The sequence below is a fragment of the Calonectris borealis genome, chromosome 7 (genome assembly GCF_964195595.1).
Source record: "Calonectris borealis chromosome 7, bCalBor7.hap1.2, whole genome shotgun sequence".
Lineage (NCBI taxonomy): Eukaryota > Metazoa > Chordata > Aves > Procellariiformes > Procellariidae > Calonectris > Calonectris borealis.
The window spans coordinates 4,135,234-4,152,511 of NC_134318.1; the positions used below are offsets into that span (position 1 = coordinate 4,135,234).

Sequence of the window (17,278 nt, forward strand, 5' to 3'; positions counted from 1 at the left end):
ACTATGAGGCTAGACCCATCATTAAAGCAGAATACGTTCTGATTCCAGTTGGCCCTTAACGACAACCGGTGAAATTTCTAATAGATACGGGAGAACAAATTTCAGTACGAACACAACAGGAGGCTGAGAAGATAGGTATGCGACCCAGACAGCAAAGAGTTAAAGTCACCAGAGTAAACGGAGCCCTGAAAGTTAATATATGCTCCCCAGGGAGAAGTGCATGTCCACAGTTAAAAAGCACAGTGAAAATATTTTGGGTTTCGATGTTTTGACCACACAAAACTGGCGCTTGCCAGATGGCAAGGACCTCCCCTGAAAAAGTGGGAGAAGTGGCAGCAGCGGTATGGCAGGCACTATATAAAGCAGAAGTTGAAGTTCCACCTGAAAAATATCAGGGACCAAGTAGAGAACTAAAATTTCTAGGTACTTGGTGGATTGCAGATAGTGCAGCAGTTCCACCGGACACCCTAAGTAAAATAGAACGATTGCAGATGCCCCAATCTAGGAAAGAATTACAACAGCTTATGGGTACTTATATGTACCGGAGGAAACATATACCTGGATTTTCTATCGTTGCTCGCCCACTGTACTCACTTTTACGAAAGGGAAAACCGTGGAAACGGAAGCCAGAACATGAAGAGGCAGTCAAAACTCTAATACAGGAATTGAAGACGTATCAGGCACTGGGGCCAGTACACCCCTGCGACCCTATTAGCAGAATGGGGTTTTGCAGAGCATGGTACTTATTGTAATCTATTCCAGACTAGGCCAAGCAGGCCAAAAAGACCTTTAATGTTTAACTTGACTGCATTTAAAGAGACAGAACAGAGATATTCTGAGTGGGAAAAGGGACTTTTGTCTTTAGTCCGAGCAGTCAAACAAGTTGAGCCACTAAGGGGTAACCCATCCAGAAAAACCCCACCAAGACTTGTATTGTCTTCCCTTTCCAGGAACGATACCAGCACATCTGCCCTGGAGATCGGGTTAACCGTCGAAGGATTGCTTATCCTTCTCGCAGGAGCAATCATCGTCAGCATGGACCAAATTTGGCTTATACGCCAACAAGCCCGATGCGCGGGGTGGAGACCCTCACTTCCTTTATTCATGCTAACCAATATGGTAACTATAGTACACTCTGCACCATACATGTTTCTCAGTTGTGGGCGCAATCTATTGTAACAGCAATTATAAGGGAAGGCAATGAGGGCACCTTGCCCACCGAAATTCGAAAGGTAATTTGGGATAATGCCACACAATTTGAAAAGGATCTCCAACCCTGGTGGTATCTAGTTCACTTCACTTACGACCCCACCGACAGTAAAGCCACAGCTTTTCTTTCGACAATACGCAATGCTTCGGTATACACCATACACGCAATCACTGCGCTGGGATCAAATCGCAATGGAACTGTCCTCTGTCCGTTAGAACATAGAGTATGGGCCCAACAATACGGGAACAAATGGCAAACTATTGATGTGGATGCACGCGTTGTACGGCAACAACAGGGATTTATTTGTAAAAGCAATACCATTAAGGCCCAAGATATTGGTCTTGACACTGAACAAAATGTTTGTCATTTTGAAATACATCCTGATGAAACTCCTGAGACTGTACTTGTATATGTTGGAAATGGATGTGGTTGTATGAGAACCCTTTGCGATTCTAGCTCTATAGACAACACCACTGTAGAGACATGTAATCACTCAAATACCTGTATTTGTAATTTTACCAAAATTATGTGATGCGACTTTAACTACTCAGCTCCTGTCACAACCCACCGACCGCTACAATCTAACTACACATTGTACCAAGATTTATTACCTACCCCTGTTGGAAGGAATCTCACATTGGTGAGAAAACTGTTGCAACATGATGACCCGAGTCAATTGCTACAACAAATCTGAAACAAGGGACAAAGAACCCTGATTACCGTCCATCATGATGCAGAGAAGATGCACCATGTCCTAAAAAGAGTGGAGAAAGACGGGAGAACTTCACTGGTGGGAAACTCTTTTTGGATGGTCCCCAACAGCAACTGGAATTTTGAATTTGATGCTGCATCCAACTGTAGTTTTGATCTTACTATGTTTATTGCTTATAATCATTCTGTATATCAAAATTTGGCAAAAGATGAAACAAATTATGTCACTCCGACATGTAAAACATTTACAAGCAACTGATTCTGTATGTGAAATGGTATATAACTCGCATTAATTGTGACACTTACACTAAACAGCTTATCAAATAATTGGACTCTCACCACTGATCTGCAATACACCTCGTATTCATGACACAGAGGCAAGAGGCAACCGTACTACCCCTCTATGAGTCGATAAAGTGGATTCACTGCAGTCATGGGGTGGAGTGTGACTCTGAACCTCGTGACTCAACGGGAGGGTGTTCCTTACCTTTCCATCTCCGTTCTCTGTGTGAATCATTCTAACTTGATTCTAACTCAATTTTCCTTTGCATGTTTCTTCCATGCAGTAATTAATAAGGTGAACCTTGCCATCAAACTTATTGAACCTTGGCAAACCCCTGCTAAAGTTTGTTCAATTCCATTGGATTCAATGAACTCTGTCAATTATTTTACCTCAATAAAACATATTGCTGCTTCTCTCTTTTGAGTGAGGTGCATTCCACTCATTCGCAACCACTCTCCAAGTTACAAAGAAGAATTGGCCAGCTGGACTGCAAAGAAATTTAGGAGAGAGAAGAGACTGAGGCTGAAGGGAAAGACAAGGCTGGAGCTTGTCAATAATTACACTAATGAAAAAAGATCAGAAAAAGCCTAGGGAGGAAACAAAGCTGTCAAACACACAAAAAATAAATCCCTGAAGGAACTCCCCCAAAACTAAAAACCTCACACATCCAAAAAGAAAATGTAGCAGATGAGAGCTTCAGCCGGAAAGGAAGAGAAAATCACGTACATTCAAGAAACGTCCTTGACAAACGCATGGGACTGACGGGATAGCTCTTACGCCAGTCACCAGCCATGTAACAGCCAGGGCTCCAACTCTGTGTGTCTATTTGTGGAGGAGAAAGAGTATTGATCTGCTGTCCGAGCAGCCGAAAAGCATCTCAGTGTCACAGGAATGAAACTTTACTGTTCCTATGAGATGAAGCAGCAGTAGCTGGTAGCTTATATCCCAAGCTGAATAGCTCAGGCTAAACAGCGAAATGGAGAGCGTACTGTGTGCTACACATCACCTAACATAGTTGGAGGCTAATGTACAAAGTAGGTTACATTTGTCATGCAGTCTGGCAGAGACAAAGCTGTGGAAAAATGGGTTCTGCATCTAAACTAAAAGCTCAGGATTTAGTGTCTTAATCACAAACGGTTAAAGCTGCGGCATCTCTACCAATGTCTTTATATCATAAACCAAACCTGAGAACTTCAAAATGGGTGAGGAACGTGGGCTGCTAGAGCCTTCGGTTGCAATTCTCCCAACCTTCTTGCATGGGTTATTTATTTACTTAGAACTGGAGGCTTCACTGCTGTTATAAAAAAGAAGAGAGGTTTCTGCTAACCTGCAAGATCTGTCTGAAAGGCAGGCTCAGCTACAGAGGTGTTCAGGGCAAGGAGCTTTAAGAGGTGTGTCTGCTCCTGAGCTCTCTAACTTTGCACATACAGTGCTGGCTGAAAAACAGTCTGCCCGACTTATGCCTTCCAGCCTAACTAGAATTCATGACCATGGTATTTATTGTCATGACTCTGGTATTACTGTATACGCACAATAACAGTAACGTATACCCAATGTTACACTATACATTATCATTACCATGAACTCTGCTGCAAGATCTGTTTTAACATAGTTCTACTTAAGCTTATTTCTTTCGGGATACAAATTGCTTCAATAATTCTTGGTGCAGAACTGTTTATCACCTTAAAATAATTAAAGTCGTCTTTCAAAACGGAATTACAATCTGCTCAAAATCTTTGATTGAAAACTGTGATCAATCTATTTCTTTATAAGGATTACTTAAATCACCCCTTCCCTGTTAGCATTTGAAATCAAAGCCTTTATGGGGAATACTGCCCGTGCAATGCAAGCAGACAAGTTGCACAAACACTGGAAGTTTGGGAGTCTCCTAAAGCTTGCCCTAATAAAAGAGCTGATGCACAGAGAAAACCCTTCTCTCACAGAAGAGGAAATCCGGCCAGACAAATTCTTCTCATGCAAACCGAAATTTACAGATCAGCAGAAATTTTTAAGGCTTTCTCATACAAAGTACATAACTTGTCAGGAAAATAGTAATAGGCAGTGTTTCTCTTTAGTTACAGTTTGTGAGTTTGTGTTGTTGAAAAGAAGATCATTTGAGGAGGAGTTCTTTAGAGGAGGAAGTACAAAATAATTTGACTGTTTATACTCTTCCTTTCATATATTTAAGAACTATTCCTTCCCACTGCACCAACAGATCAAAATAAACGGGCTACATTAAGGTAGTATTAAAGTTCCACAGTATGAACAGATTCCATTGATTTTATTTTTTTTGGCAACCTTGTTTTACTGATCACAAAAAGGTCAGAAGAACTATAAGAAGCAGCCTTTTTCAATACAAGCCTTTTTGTACACAAAATCTCTGCTCAGTGAGTATTTACTGAAAGAGGTGTGCATGCTTTATTCTTGATAGTTAATGGAACTGATGTGGAGCAGATACAGGTAATATTTACAGCAGTAACAGAAAATTTACTATAATTAATTAATTCTCTGTATGCTATTCAAGTAGTAAATCTCCATCTAAATTACCTTGATCTAGTGCTACCTGTTTGCTCTAAGGAATGTAATTAATTCAAGTGTCGTGAGAGATAGATGCTCTAAATTATTAATGATCTTCTAAGATGACTGAAATACCCGTCTAACTTACATGATGAAACACAATGCTCTGAAATAAGGCTACTTATGGTTCATTCAGTGGCTGAATACCCTCGTGAAACGTTGGTCTGCTCTGATGAAGAACGAGACAGTAAGGAGGAATACGGCATGGTATCTATGCCTACACAAAGCACACCAGTGTGCCCCAGGGTCCCTGGGGCTGAGAGGCTATTAGGGTGCCCCGCTCCAAAACATCTTTGTCTAGGATCAAGAATACAATGGTATTTATTCTACTTCCATTTACAGCCTGTGGCAATTATTTAACTAGATCATAAGGTAAGCAAATGCCAGTTTTCAGCTGTTGGTCCTTCTGAGGGCATTGTTGTGACAGAGACAACTATGACCTTTTACGAACACCATACTTCTGCATACTGTAGCCAGGAATATGGTTTTCAGAGTTTCTACATTCTAAGCCCCACTGATTTAAGCTCCTGTACTGAGCACAGTGCAAACCCATGAACATTTTAGCCACGCTTAAAGGTTAAACATTGCAGTGTCTCACTTTTATATATCAGACATCAGAGTGGAATCTGGAATCCAGTGCTGGGTACACTAAACCACACAGAGAAAGCACAAAAAAAGACTTAAACTATCTTCGAAAATGCCAATTCAATCCCTGCATTCGGCACCCAGCTGCTCTGGGCCAGCTCAGACCACCACGAAAACAGTTTTCTCTCTTTCTAAGAGCCTTTCTAAGGGTCACCCGACGGTGCCTCTGTCTCCTTAGGAAACGTGGCCCCAAACCAGTTTTGGGGTCTGCAATGCTAAAATTATTCCTATTTTTTCATGAAGCGTTCATTGCAGAAGAAATGGGCACTATCTGAGATTAACAGGCAAGATCTTGGATTCACAGCTCCAGAGAAACCCCCCCAGAGCTAGGTCACCTCTGATCTTTCCCATCCAGTAAATCTCGGACTATACCCTGAACAGCACAACTTCAAAAGAGCAGATGGACAACGGCTTCTTCTGGAATTCCAACATAGTTTAGTGGCCTGGTGGTTCATTCTTCCAAGACACACACAAGAATCTGAACCCCTGTCAGTATTTTCTGGCTACCACAAAGGACACGAATGTTGTTGTCTCCTTCAGCCATATTAAAAAGGAAGGCTGTAGCTGCCTGGGAGGTTGACAACACCCCCTGGATGACTGACAATTTTTAAGAATACCTAATTACTAACTCCCAAATGGCTTTTGTAAACTAGGCACTGAGCTGCTCTGTTTTGCCAAGACTTGGGCAGAAACACATTTCTGAAGTGCTGGGTGAATAGTTTCAGGACTAGACATCTGCATTTAGAGGTTTGAATTCTGCTTAAAACGCACAATACACAGAGAAAGACAATACAACGGAACTTCCCGTTTTATCTATATGAATGAACTGACACATACTCATTCACGCAAGTCAAAAATAAACAGCACAGAAGGCTTTATCTTTCTTCTAACAAAAGTAATGCATATTTATTTCTAACTTCTCGCTCTGAAATGCAGACATGAATTCTTGCCTTGAAATCCCATCCGAACATACCACAATTTGTGTAAACAATTTGAGCTTGATACAGTTTTTTTATTTGCCCGTCATTCTTCTGCCCATCTACAACTAAGTCTCATTACTAGGGAAATAAAAATATTTTCCTGACTACTCAATTAATGCATACTTAATTGTTTGTTGTGTTGTACTGTTAACAGTGACGGGTGGCAGGTCATGTTATTCCAAGGTCAGAGAAAAACCACAAGGCTGTTCATGCTCCAGGTTATGAATCAGAACTACAATAACTTGGGAAGCATAGCCGAGCATTTTAAACAATCAAGAGCATTATAAGTGATGAAACGGTGTCAGCCAGGCCACACCGCTAAATGGAAAGCCGTATTGCTTGGTGAAGGCATAAGCAGGTCTGGATTAATTTTAATGGAATAAGCAGTCCCCAAAAGTCAAAAGGTGTCAACATGACTGTCACCACACAACATTAGGCAGTTAAATAAGCCTTGGGGCTTAGAATACAGAAACCTCAACTACTTAGTGCCATAGCAACATTGTTAAAAGTCTCTTAGACCCTTTATTAATGACGCAGAAAAAGAAGCGAGAAAAAAATACCATAAAACCACCAAGAATTTAAGGTGTGCGGGACCATAGACTTTCCAAATGCAAAACTGTGTTCACCAGACTTCACAGATGATGATGGGGAACAGTTAGTTTTGTCTAGAGAACACTGGGGATAAACAGCAGGGCTGATACTATATTGTACACCGTGTACTAGTCCAACATCCCACGGGGTTCACAGCAGAGTGGAGCAGGCAGGGCACACAGCTGTGGGGGACAGAGTTTCAGCCCCTAGAAGATCAGGAATCCAGTAACCTGTGGGTTTATAGACAGGTAATGGTTTGTACCACCGCGATTATGGGAAAGGCACCCAGAGGAAACATCGCTCCTTAAGAGCCTGGTGCTGGGGCAGAAGTGTGATCCTGTGTGGGAAGTGTCCTGCTGCCCCATGTGCTGACCTCCAAACTCCTGGAGATACCAGAAGTGGAAAGATAGATCCACTTTGGTGTGTCTCCCTGGGCCAGAGAAGACCCTGCCAGGGCTAGAGATGGCCATCAGTGTGTGAACTGGACCACTGTTAAAGGTAGGAAAGATGATGAATCTTTCTGGCCCTTTCTTTCTGATTGCTTCACGTGAGCCGATTCCAGAGACTGCTCGCTCAATACCGAAATACAGGCTTCACTCACTTAACGAGCCTTACTTATCTCTATGGAGAAAAACATTCTTAGTTTTATGAGAACAATGTTAGACAGACAAGAGAGTCACCACCTTGAGACAGACAACTTCTAAAGCAGCATGGGATAAATTTCTTTCTGAAAGCTTCAACAATTTCAAAGCATAGCAACATTTCCCATCTGAAGTATTCCATCTAAAATGCAGTATTCTATACACTATTTTTTAAAAATTAAATAAGCTGAAGTTATGCCCATTTGAAGCCTATGTTATAATGGCTAAAAATCTTTGTTCACAGCAGAATTTAGCTGAAATCGATATTAAAATGTCTTGAGTACTGCTCATAATTTCTGAAGCAAATTCACTGGCTGAAATTACAAAGACTGAACTTTCTCAGATAAGTATGAAACATCAATAAAAATGTTTTGTTTTTTCCACTATGTAAGGGTACTAATATGGCTTTTTATGCATCTTTATACTTGAAGGCTATGAATTAAATAACCTGCTCCACAGTTAAATTGTCAGTGTAACCATAGCTGACGGTGCTTGAGGAACAGGCTCAAACTACATCACCTCTTGAGATCCCATGCAACCTGAATTATCCTGTGATCTTATGACTGTTGTTCACAAAACCTAACTACAAAAATGTACAAATGCCAAATTTTCAAGTTGTAACTGAAGAGGAAAGTTCTAGTTAAAAAAAAAATCAACAAGAAAAAACCCTCCAAAACACACTAATAAAGTCTTTTCCCTTTAAATTCCTTTCAAATTTTAAAGAAACAAGCAAATACAGAAAAGGTTGTATAGAACACAAACGCTTACTCTAAGTATATTTGACACTAATGGGTAGTTTCAAACAGCCCACTGTTGGATGGAAGGAAATCAGATTTTATATGTTACTAGCTAAAGTATGTTAACGTCATTTAAATTAAGTTGCACCTGCCTGTGGAATTAACTTTGTGATTTTAGGGAAACTGAAACAAGTTCTTCAATCAGTTTTCTCTAGGCGCTAATAGAATTGTTCAAAAAAGCAAACCTTGATGACAAGCAGCAGGTGAATTAGTTTGGGGAGCTGTAGTTTTGTAATTGTAGGAATAATTTTTTTCCTAAAGAGACATCATTGCTTTCTGAGATAAACTAGTTAAAAAGAAAAGATCCTCCATGAAATCTCACTGACTTGTTGAAGCAAGCATTCATGTCCTTAGAACAGCTTGCCATGTTACCAGTTAGCAACTTTAAATGAGTCCCTGACACAAGAGGAGCCTGTCAAATAGTAGAGAGTAAGTCCAAAAGAGCTGCAAATCAAAGAAATTGTGCAGGCATAAGGAAGCCTTGCGAATTAGTCAAAAACACTGTTACCTGACGTGGAAAAGGCATGGAGATTTAATAGGCTGAGCTGCCCTGTTTCATCTATTTGTTTGTAAAATAAAAGCCGAGAAACTTATACAGTCTCAGTCGTGATGCTGGCAAGCCCAGCCAACTCCTAAGCCTTTCGTTTCACGTACTGTCACCAGAAGCTTAGGGTGCAAGAGCAGTCAAGTCAGCTTCTCAAGCCAACCATACGGCTGGACAATTTTAAGAAGAAAGGTGCCCCACTATTGGCAGAAGGTATCGTAACAGAAGAAAACAGCTACAGCCAGATAAGAGAGCGGATGGAGACCCTAAACCAAGCAGCAGTAAAGAGAACACACACAAGCTAGAAAGTGTGACCACATTTCACTGCGAGAACAATTAACAGACACACCTGCAGATACAAAACTCCAGGAAAAAAACATATTGTATCAAGGGAGGAAAGCAGATAATGAGATAGCAGGGGAGTGGATTTTTTTTTTACACGTATGTTGTTGTTATAGCAACAATAACATAACACCACCATCTATCAAGAGCATTCGGTGCCAGAGTCAAGCGACCTGCTGCTGTTTTGCTTGTTTTTCTGCTTGTCAAGTGACTGCTGTACTAGTAAGAACTGTTATGCTTATTGAGAAATGATGAGTTTTATGCCAGCGTTGGGAAATCTCCAATACCTTTCATTGATGTTACAACAGTTCTTTGGGCTCTAATTATTTTATTTCCTTGTGGGATACTCTTGATACTTTCTCTAAAAAAAAACCCCACTAAAAAAATCCTTGAAATTTGCATATCATTACAATTACTTTTGAGAATGCTACTGTTCTTATTTGTATTACCACACCTCTAGGAACCTCTAGCCCTGTCTTCACTGGGCTAGGTGATGCACGAAGAATAAAAGGACAGGCCATTCCCCCAACAACACGGCTGCTACTTGCGCCAGCCTGACTACTGAACTGCTCACAGATGTACGTATCCATGACTTCTGCTGCAAGAGGTAGTCCACTCTACATCAGCGTAGTTCAGAGAGAATACTAATGAAGCCCTCCACAGTTTATTTGTGGTGGTTTTTACACAGTTGAGCTTCAAAAGCCGTATCTCACCTTATGTACAACTATTTTATGTTAAGCAGCATGCCATGATTAACTGGATTTCTATTAAAAAAGCAACTATTATCTTCTGAGTATTAAAATGGATCAGATGACCAGCTAAGTTCCAGGACAAAGAGAATAAATCTCTCGATGAAAGGAAGAGGAAATATCTTTTCAGTAGCCTTTCTATGTCCCAGATAATATTTCAGCAGCATAACATAGCCTGAAACAGAACGCAAGTCCTTTATTTAAATCTTCAGATTTCACAGCTGCAAGTTAAGAGATTAAAACAATTGAACGCACAGCTATCAAGAAAGGAGAGTAGTTCACAAGTAACAAAATTACAAATATTATGGTGAATTACTGAAGATAACTGTAACCAGATTTTTAATGGAAAAGGCATAGGCTCTGTTATAGTTACTCCACATTGCCACAGAACTGCATAAAGGCTCGAAAACTTTCTCAATACTTTGGGGAAAAAAAAATTCTGAGTAAATACTGAGCAGGAAGGCAAATTGTATAAGCTGAAGAAGCTAAAATAGGGAAAAGAGCATGCCACAGAAATAATATATAAGATTTTCTTCTGCTGCGGTGAAGACAGGGCGAGCAAGGGTCCAAACCACAGAGCTTTCATGATCACTCCTTAGCAAACTGTCAAAGATTTCTCTGTTTCTATCTCAAAGCTGAACACTGCCTCCTAGAATAGCCCAGATAATGTGGATATATTATTTTACATCTGCCCTTATACACTGTAATTTTAAGGTCAGATACTTAGAGACTTCTCCTCCATCTGTGCTATTATTCCATGGCGCAAGTCCATAGCAGAACTGCTGCACTCCCATTTACCTTGCACAATTCAACTGCAGTAAATTCCCCCATGTTGGGATTGCTGCAAACTTTTAGAAAACCTAATTCCATTGCCTCTGCTTGATAAATAAATACATATCCTTAAATAGCCCTCCATTTTTTATTATGGGAATTGAAAATCACCATATTGTTATACTAAACACAAATGTGAGCAATAGTTTGTTGATTTGATTGCAGGGTCACTGCACACCTGATCAGTGCAAACATAGAAGACATAGAAATATCTCCCTATAAAAAGTTTTATTTATTAAGAGAAGCGGCATGGGCACTTTTCCAGATTTTTCCCGAGAGCTTAAAAAAATTGAAGCTGGACAGTGCTTTCATCTGTCAATTCTGAAAAAAAGTTCAATGCATTTGACTAAATAAAGGACAAATCTGTAATACAGCTGCCCTACTAACTGATCTTTAGGAGAAGGCAAGAAGAAAGACTGGTTATTTAATATAATAGCATGGGGAAGAAATACTAAGACGATGCATGTATCTGAGTAACGCAAAACCTTGACTGCATTGGCTCTCGTTGAAGAACAACAAAAAGGCAGAAGTAGCAGCAAAGTCACTTTGTTTCAAGATCAAAGGACATTACCCCAGTGATATACAGGCTTTATCTACACCAACCTTCTTGAGATAAAGGAAAATTATTGCAGGTTCCAGATGTATTTGACCAAGACCCATATAAAAGATACTACAATTAGACTACAAGTGCCTGACTGCATATCGCAATAGCCCATTTTCTTAAACTTTCACAGGAAACTCACCCCATCTGGTCTGCCATCCGAGGCTGTAACAATCAGAATATAGCGATCAGTGCTTTCTCTGTCCAAGGGCTTTCCTAAGGCTAGCAGTCCAGAACTAGTAATAAAACAAAAACATAAAATGTTATCACAACAGTTTTCAGATATCTACAAGCACTTTTGTTCCGCTACTTTGCGTTACACAAATGTTTCCCTTTGAGCAAGTTAATAAGCTTTTAGGCTTTATTACAACTAAAAGCATGTTTTGTGTAGGTAAAGGCTAATAAAAACGATGAGCCAATTTCTAATGTTTTCTGCTTCGATACAAGTATAATTTAGGATTAAAACAACAACTTAGTGATCTACAGGATTATACAAAAGATAGACCTACACTGAACACAGGACCCTCACTGTTTAGAAAGCTGCATGCTACAATAAATGAGAAGACAGAATCACAAGCAGCCTATTAATCACAGAGGACTCCCGATAGCCCTGACGGTCACAACGCGCATGTTCTTACGTATGAGGCTCCGTAGAGTTTTATAGGGAAAGGCTACGAACTTGCATGTTGTGTAACTGCGGTAAAAGTGCTGCAATGAGCTAATGCCCTTTCAGGGCAAGCACAGATATACCATATTCCCTAATAATAAAATATTAACGTAGGCACAAATGTTGTGGAAAATGAATCAGGATATTGTGATTATTGATGTCCATTTTAAAAAGTTGACGAATGAAGGGCTATTTGGAAGCCACATGCACAAAAAATAGAACAAATAAAATTTTACACAAATGCTGTTTGAAAGCATTACAAATTCCCATAACTGCTGACGAATAAAACAACCTAGATTTTGTCTCTAGGATGATCTGATTTCCTCATGCAGAAGTCTGGAAGCCAGGTGGAGGTGTGCTGTAGCAACACAGAGACAAGATCCCACCGTGGACTCATTACTTTTATATTAGGAAGCATCAGAAAAATACCGTTGAGTTGACAATCCTGTCTAAGCAAGCTAAACTCTGCGTAACCGAATCGGCACAAGTGGTACTTCCGTGACCACCGCTAAAGCTGTGCATTTCATTTACAGGGTTTTGGTGTCTACTGGAACACGGTCAAGTACGTAATAAATTGAGATCTCCACCCAATCCGTAGGCTATTTAACAAATATGCACCAACATACATGGATCCAGGATGACACTTATCCTCTTGCTGCATGGCTAAGCAGCTTCTCCCATGAAACTCCACCAAACGTGTCACAGTCAGCTTGTAACATTTTAAGAAAAGTGTAACAACACATCATTTTGCAGTGCGAAATCCACACGGGCTGGGATCTTGGTATACTGTGAATTTCCACGTATTATTCCATTTTTAATTAACGTATCAGACACAAGCATTTGTCAGGCAGAACTATAAATTTTACCGGCTGAACCTACGTTTTATGTTCATGACCTAGAACCTAAACAGCTACTTGTTCAGAAAGAGGTTTTATTAAAACAACCAAAAAAAGCCAAAGCCAAACCGAACCAAAAAGTTCCACCAAACTATGAGGTCTCATTAGCTATACTTCTCCAGAACGCTTCAGTGTATATAATCTGTACCTAACCATGTTTTTTCCTTAGGCTATAAATTTCTGCAGAGCTTCTGCTATGATTTCTTACTCTCAGAGAAGATCTCAACAAACTGGTTCCAGGACAAGACTTCTTCCAACATTGTTTTCAGCAGAGACAAATACCAACACTTACTGGCAAGCTGTTACTGCAAGCAGTTTCTTCAAATAAATAATACAGAAATAGGTGGAAGCAGTGAGTAGGAGCATAACTCTCCCCTAGGACTGAAAGATCGGTAGGGAAACTAATATCCAAGCTCAGTAATCAAAGAAAAGAATATTTCAGGAGATGCTACATTCAATCTGCCTCATTGCTACAAAACTAAAACATAGGCACGTGTCACGTTTAGCTTCCTCAAAAAAGGAAAAGCTACCAACTTCATTGTACCTAAAATACTTCCTGGAGGTTGGTGAAAACCAATGGGACACACGAATATTGTGTGTAGCTTTGTAACCCAGTAAATACGGAGCTGACACGTCTTGTGCCAAGCTACAACAGGGCCTCAGGACCTGTCATGCTTCTTTGCATGGACCTGCCTTGGCCTGCTCAGAGGTTGGGTTTAGCTTTAAACAGCAATTAGCTAACACGCAGGTACCTGATATCAAAGGTGCTTTAACTTTTGCTCACTTTTCCACAATTTTGTAGCGTGATGCCTATCTTTATATATTTTTTTTTTGTAACTAATAGCTGTAACGTGGTTATTGTGCAGAGACTGAACTACGTACAGAGCAGTAGAGGCATGGCCTCTAGTGTAGTGGAAGTTCAGGCACAGGATGACACCAGAGCCCTTGGACTACAAACACCTCACCAGTGGCCTACTACTGATAAAGAAACACCACCTTAGGACCTGCCCAAAAGCAGTTTGGGGTCACAAAGAGAACAATAAACAAGTATCCACATATGTAAAACACACCACATGCAGTAAGTTCAGATGTAAGATAGACTTGCACACAGATGGGGGGGGAAAAAGCGTGGTACAGAGCCTGTTAACAAACATAAAAATGACTCGAAATGGATCCTAGAGCGAGGAGAATGAAACCGTCAGCATCACGCTCCTCCTCCCAGGGCAGGGCTTCAGATGCTGGAGACTCAGCATAGACCCCTGCTCCAGAGGAAATTACTGCCCTGAGGGCCCAAAGGGAAAGCGGAAGGGGAAAGCGTAACACCAGAGCAAGGGACAGACCTTAGAAAGTTTGTGTATGTATTTATAAACGTTTTCTAAATATAGTCCTATATATAGTAATATAAATATATGTAGCTATACATATGCTTTAATGATATATAGCTCTATATAAGTATAAGAGCTATAAGTATATAGAGCTATATATCATTAAAATACATGTAAAATATATGATTAAAATATATGATTATACATATATAAATGTTAAAATTACATATACACATAAAATTACATTATACACATTTTATATTTACATATACACACATACTAAAACATACGTATATATGCAATTCTAGCTATTTGCATTAGTGTCATAGCTAATCGTTTAGACTATTAAGACTTCAGTTGGACTAACAGTAAATTCTTAGCCTTGCATACACACATGGCCCACAGGAAAGCAATGAGTGTAAAAGCAGTGCACCCTGTAATTTGTGCGCGACAAATTAGTAACACTGCGTATATCATTTCTGCTTCCCGTCTCATGTGCTGTCTTCTGCTAAGGAATATTCCGCTGAGGCCAATTAACATTATTATTATATTACTAGAGAACATTTAACTTTTAAACTAAACTTTTTATAATTTATAAATAGCAGACATTGAAACAGTAGTGACGCTACTGAGAAAGGCATTAACTTCCTTTGAGGGCTGTAGGAAAGTCAGATGTATTATTAACTGACATGAACTGCTAAACCATGCTCTGTATTTTAACAATTCTCTTATTTCCCAGTGTTTCTGCTAATCAATTAGCTATCATAATAGATCATCTATATTTTTCAGCATTTGTTCAAGGCACTGCAATAAAATATGAACAGAAGAATTTGTTACGAAAGGAACAGTGAATAAAACATAAAACACCTACGTGGTAAAGTATTAATTCACCAAAAAAAAAAAAAAAAATCAAAGTGGAGCTAAGAATAAAATATTGACAACAAATACTGCTTTACTAACACTGACCTTTAGCTGCATGTCTCCATTTAAAGTTCTCCATACTTTTGCACTATCATACCGCCTTTTTTATCTCCCCCTTCCTACCTCTTGAACAATTGCCATCTGCCGTCTCCATTTAAATAGAGGAACATCATTCAAGAGACAGGCTAATTTATAAAAACTCCCGTGTTTTACTCAAGGACTCGCATTCATTTAATACCCCAGCTTTTAATCATCACTTTTCCTGGGGAACACAAGTACTGAATTACTACAGATCGTGCTCAGGTTGTATTGCCAAAGAAGAAGGAACAAAACCATCTGACAATCCTCAGACTGAGGATAAAAGAGATCTAATAGATAGATGTAAAACTGGTAATATTTGGTAGTCATGCCGCCGGTTAGGGAATTACACAGGGATTAACTGACGTGCTCCAGGATGCAAGAAAAGAATCCAGATGAGAAAAAGGAAGAGAGAGAACCATGTTCATGGTCTCTGCCTTGGCCTTAAAGTATCTTAAAATGTATTTATGTAACATTGAGATAAACTTCTGTAGCCTTAATATGCCACTCACATTAACTATATGCTTTGTTTAATATTAATCCTGCTTTAATCTCTTATGAAGACATTTCAGCATCTAGAAAAAACGTGCAAAAGGCTGAAGAAAACTCTGTACAAACAATTTCCAAGAAAACAGATGCAAGGAGAGCAGGAAGGAGAAAACACTTCAAAGACCTCTCCTTTTTACCAAGAGGCAAGAGATCAAAAAGACGAACAAACCCTCAACGTGCCATGATGCTCAGAGACGTGGGGGGGATGTGAGGTTGGGCTGGGGGGGCACCTGACAAGCCCTGGGAGGTGACACCTGCAGCTGCCACAACACTGCCCTTGGACACACGGGGTGTGCTGCGCCTGCAGCCGTCAGAGAGCACACCAGAGATTTCTGATTCGTTTGCAGACCGAATTCACACATGCCACCTTTAACAGCTTGACTACCAGGTATCCCCACGCTGTTTACATCCAAAGCTGGACAATACAGGAGCTGCCCAAGATCCGACTTCTAGAATACCTTCACGCCACGGGTTTGGCAGGCCAGAAGGTAATTTGCACACGTTTTTAAGTCTCTCTGGTATGCAGAACTATCAGGATTTTTATGGTGCGATGTCAACAGTGCTCTGATAAGCACGAACTATACAAAACAACTACCCACCGAGTAACCCCCCTTCGCAGCATCCCTCGTGAGGCCAGGCACACTCCTCATTATTCAAGTTGTAAAGGTCAGAGAGTAGGGTCAGACTAAGTTTCTCTATGTTAGCATCGCTTGTGCAGAAAACCCTAGAAATCTGCTCTGTGCTGGAGCTACGACTCCTAGTGCTCCCTCTGAGCTGATGAACAAGGCACATCTTCCCGGATTTGCACTGAAAACTCCAGCCCTAAGCAATGAATAAAACCAGCAGCCCAGCATCATTTCTTGCTCTTGCCACCTCAAGAGCTCTCTAAGCTCTCTCTAAGCTGTCCCTTTCCTTGCCTGACAAGTCTCTATCATTAGAGGGCCCATCAATTTTGGTGGGCAACAGCATCAGCATCTCTTGGGATCTTCTAGGCTGTTTTCACATTGTTTCATAAGTGATTTGATTCTCCCCATACGGGAGATTTATCACAGCGAGCAGCCTAGAGCTTACTCAGAATACACAGACCTGTTTCAGTACAATCTCTCCCTCACACTGAGTTAGTACAATTTTTTGCAATTATACCTGCACCACAAACAAATAAGCCCCAGGTTACTTTCGTCCCATCATCTACCATGGGAAATCAGCTCACCACCCTCTCCCTTCTTTCTGCAAAGAAAAAGGATATTTTGGAGTGTAAATAATAGCTGCTTGGGTAAAATAAAGAAGGGGGTGGTGGGACAGGCACAAACCTACCTGGTGCTTATAATCTCATAATGTAC

The 17,278-nt window shown here is 40.3% G+C and overlaps 1 protein-coding gene across 2 annotated transcripts in view; it reads right to left on the bottom strand.

Annotated features, from left to right (window-relative positions):
• The window catches only part of PCDH15 (protocadherin related 15), an 827,781-nt gene that overhangs the window by 149,973 nt on the left and 660,530 nt on the right, over positions 1–17,278 (bottom strand). For both annotated transcript variants that reach the window (XM_075154074.1, XM_075154076.1), the window contains one exon: positions 11,645–11,738. In XM_075154074.1, the coding sequence (XP_075010175.1) occupies positions 11,645–11,738 (94 nt within the window). The remainder of the gene's footprint in view (positions 1–11,644; positions 11,739–17,278) is intronic.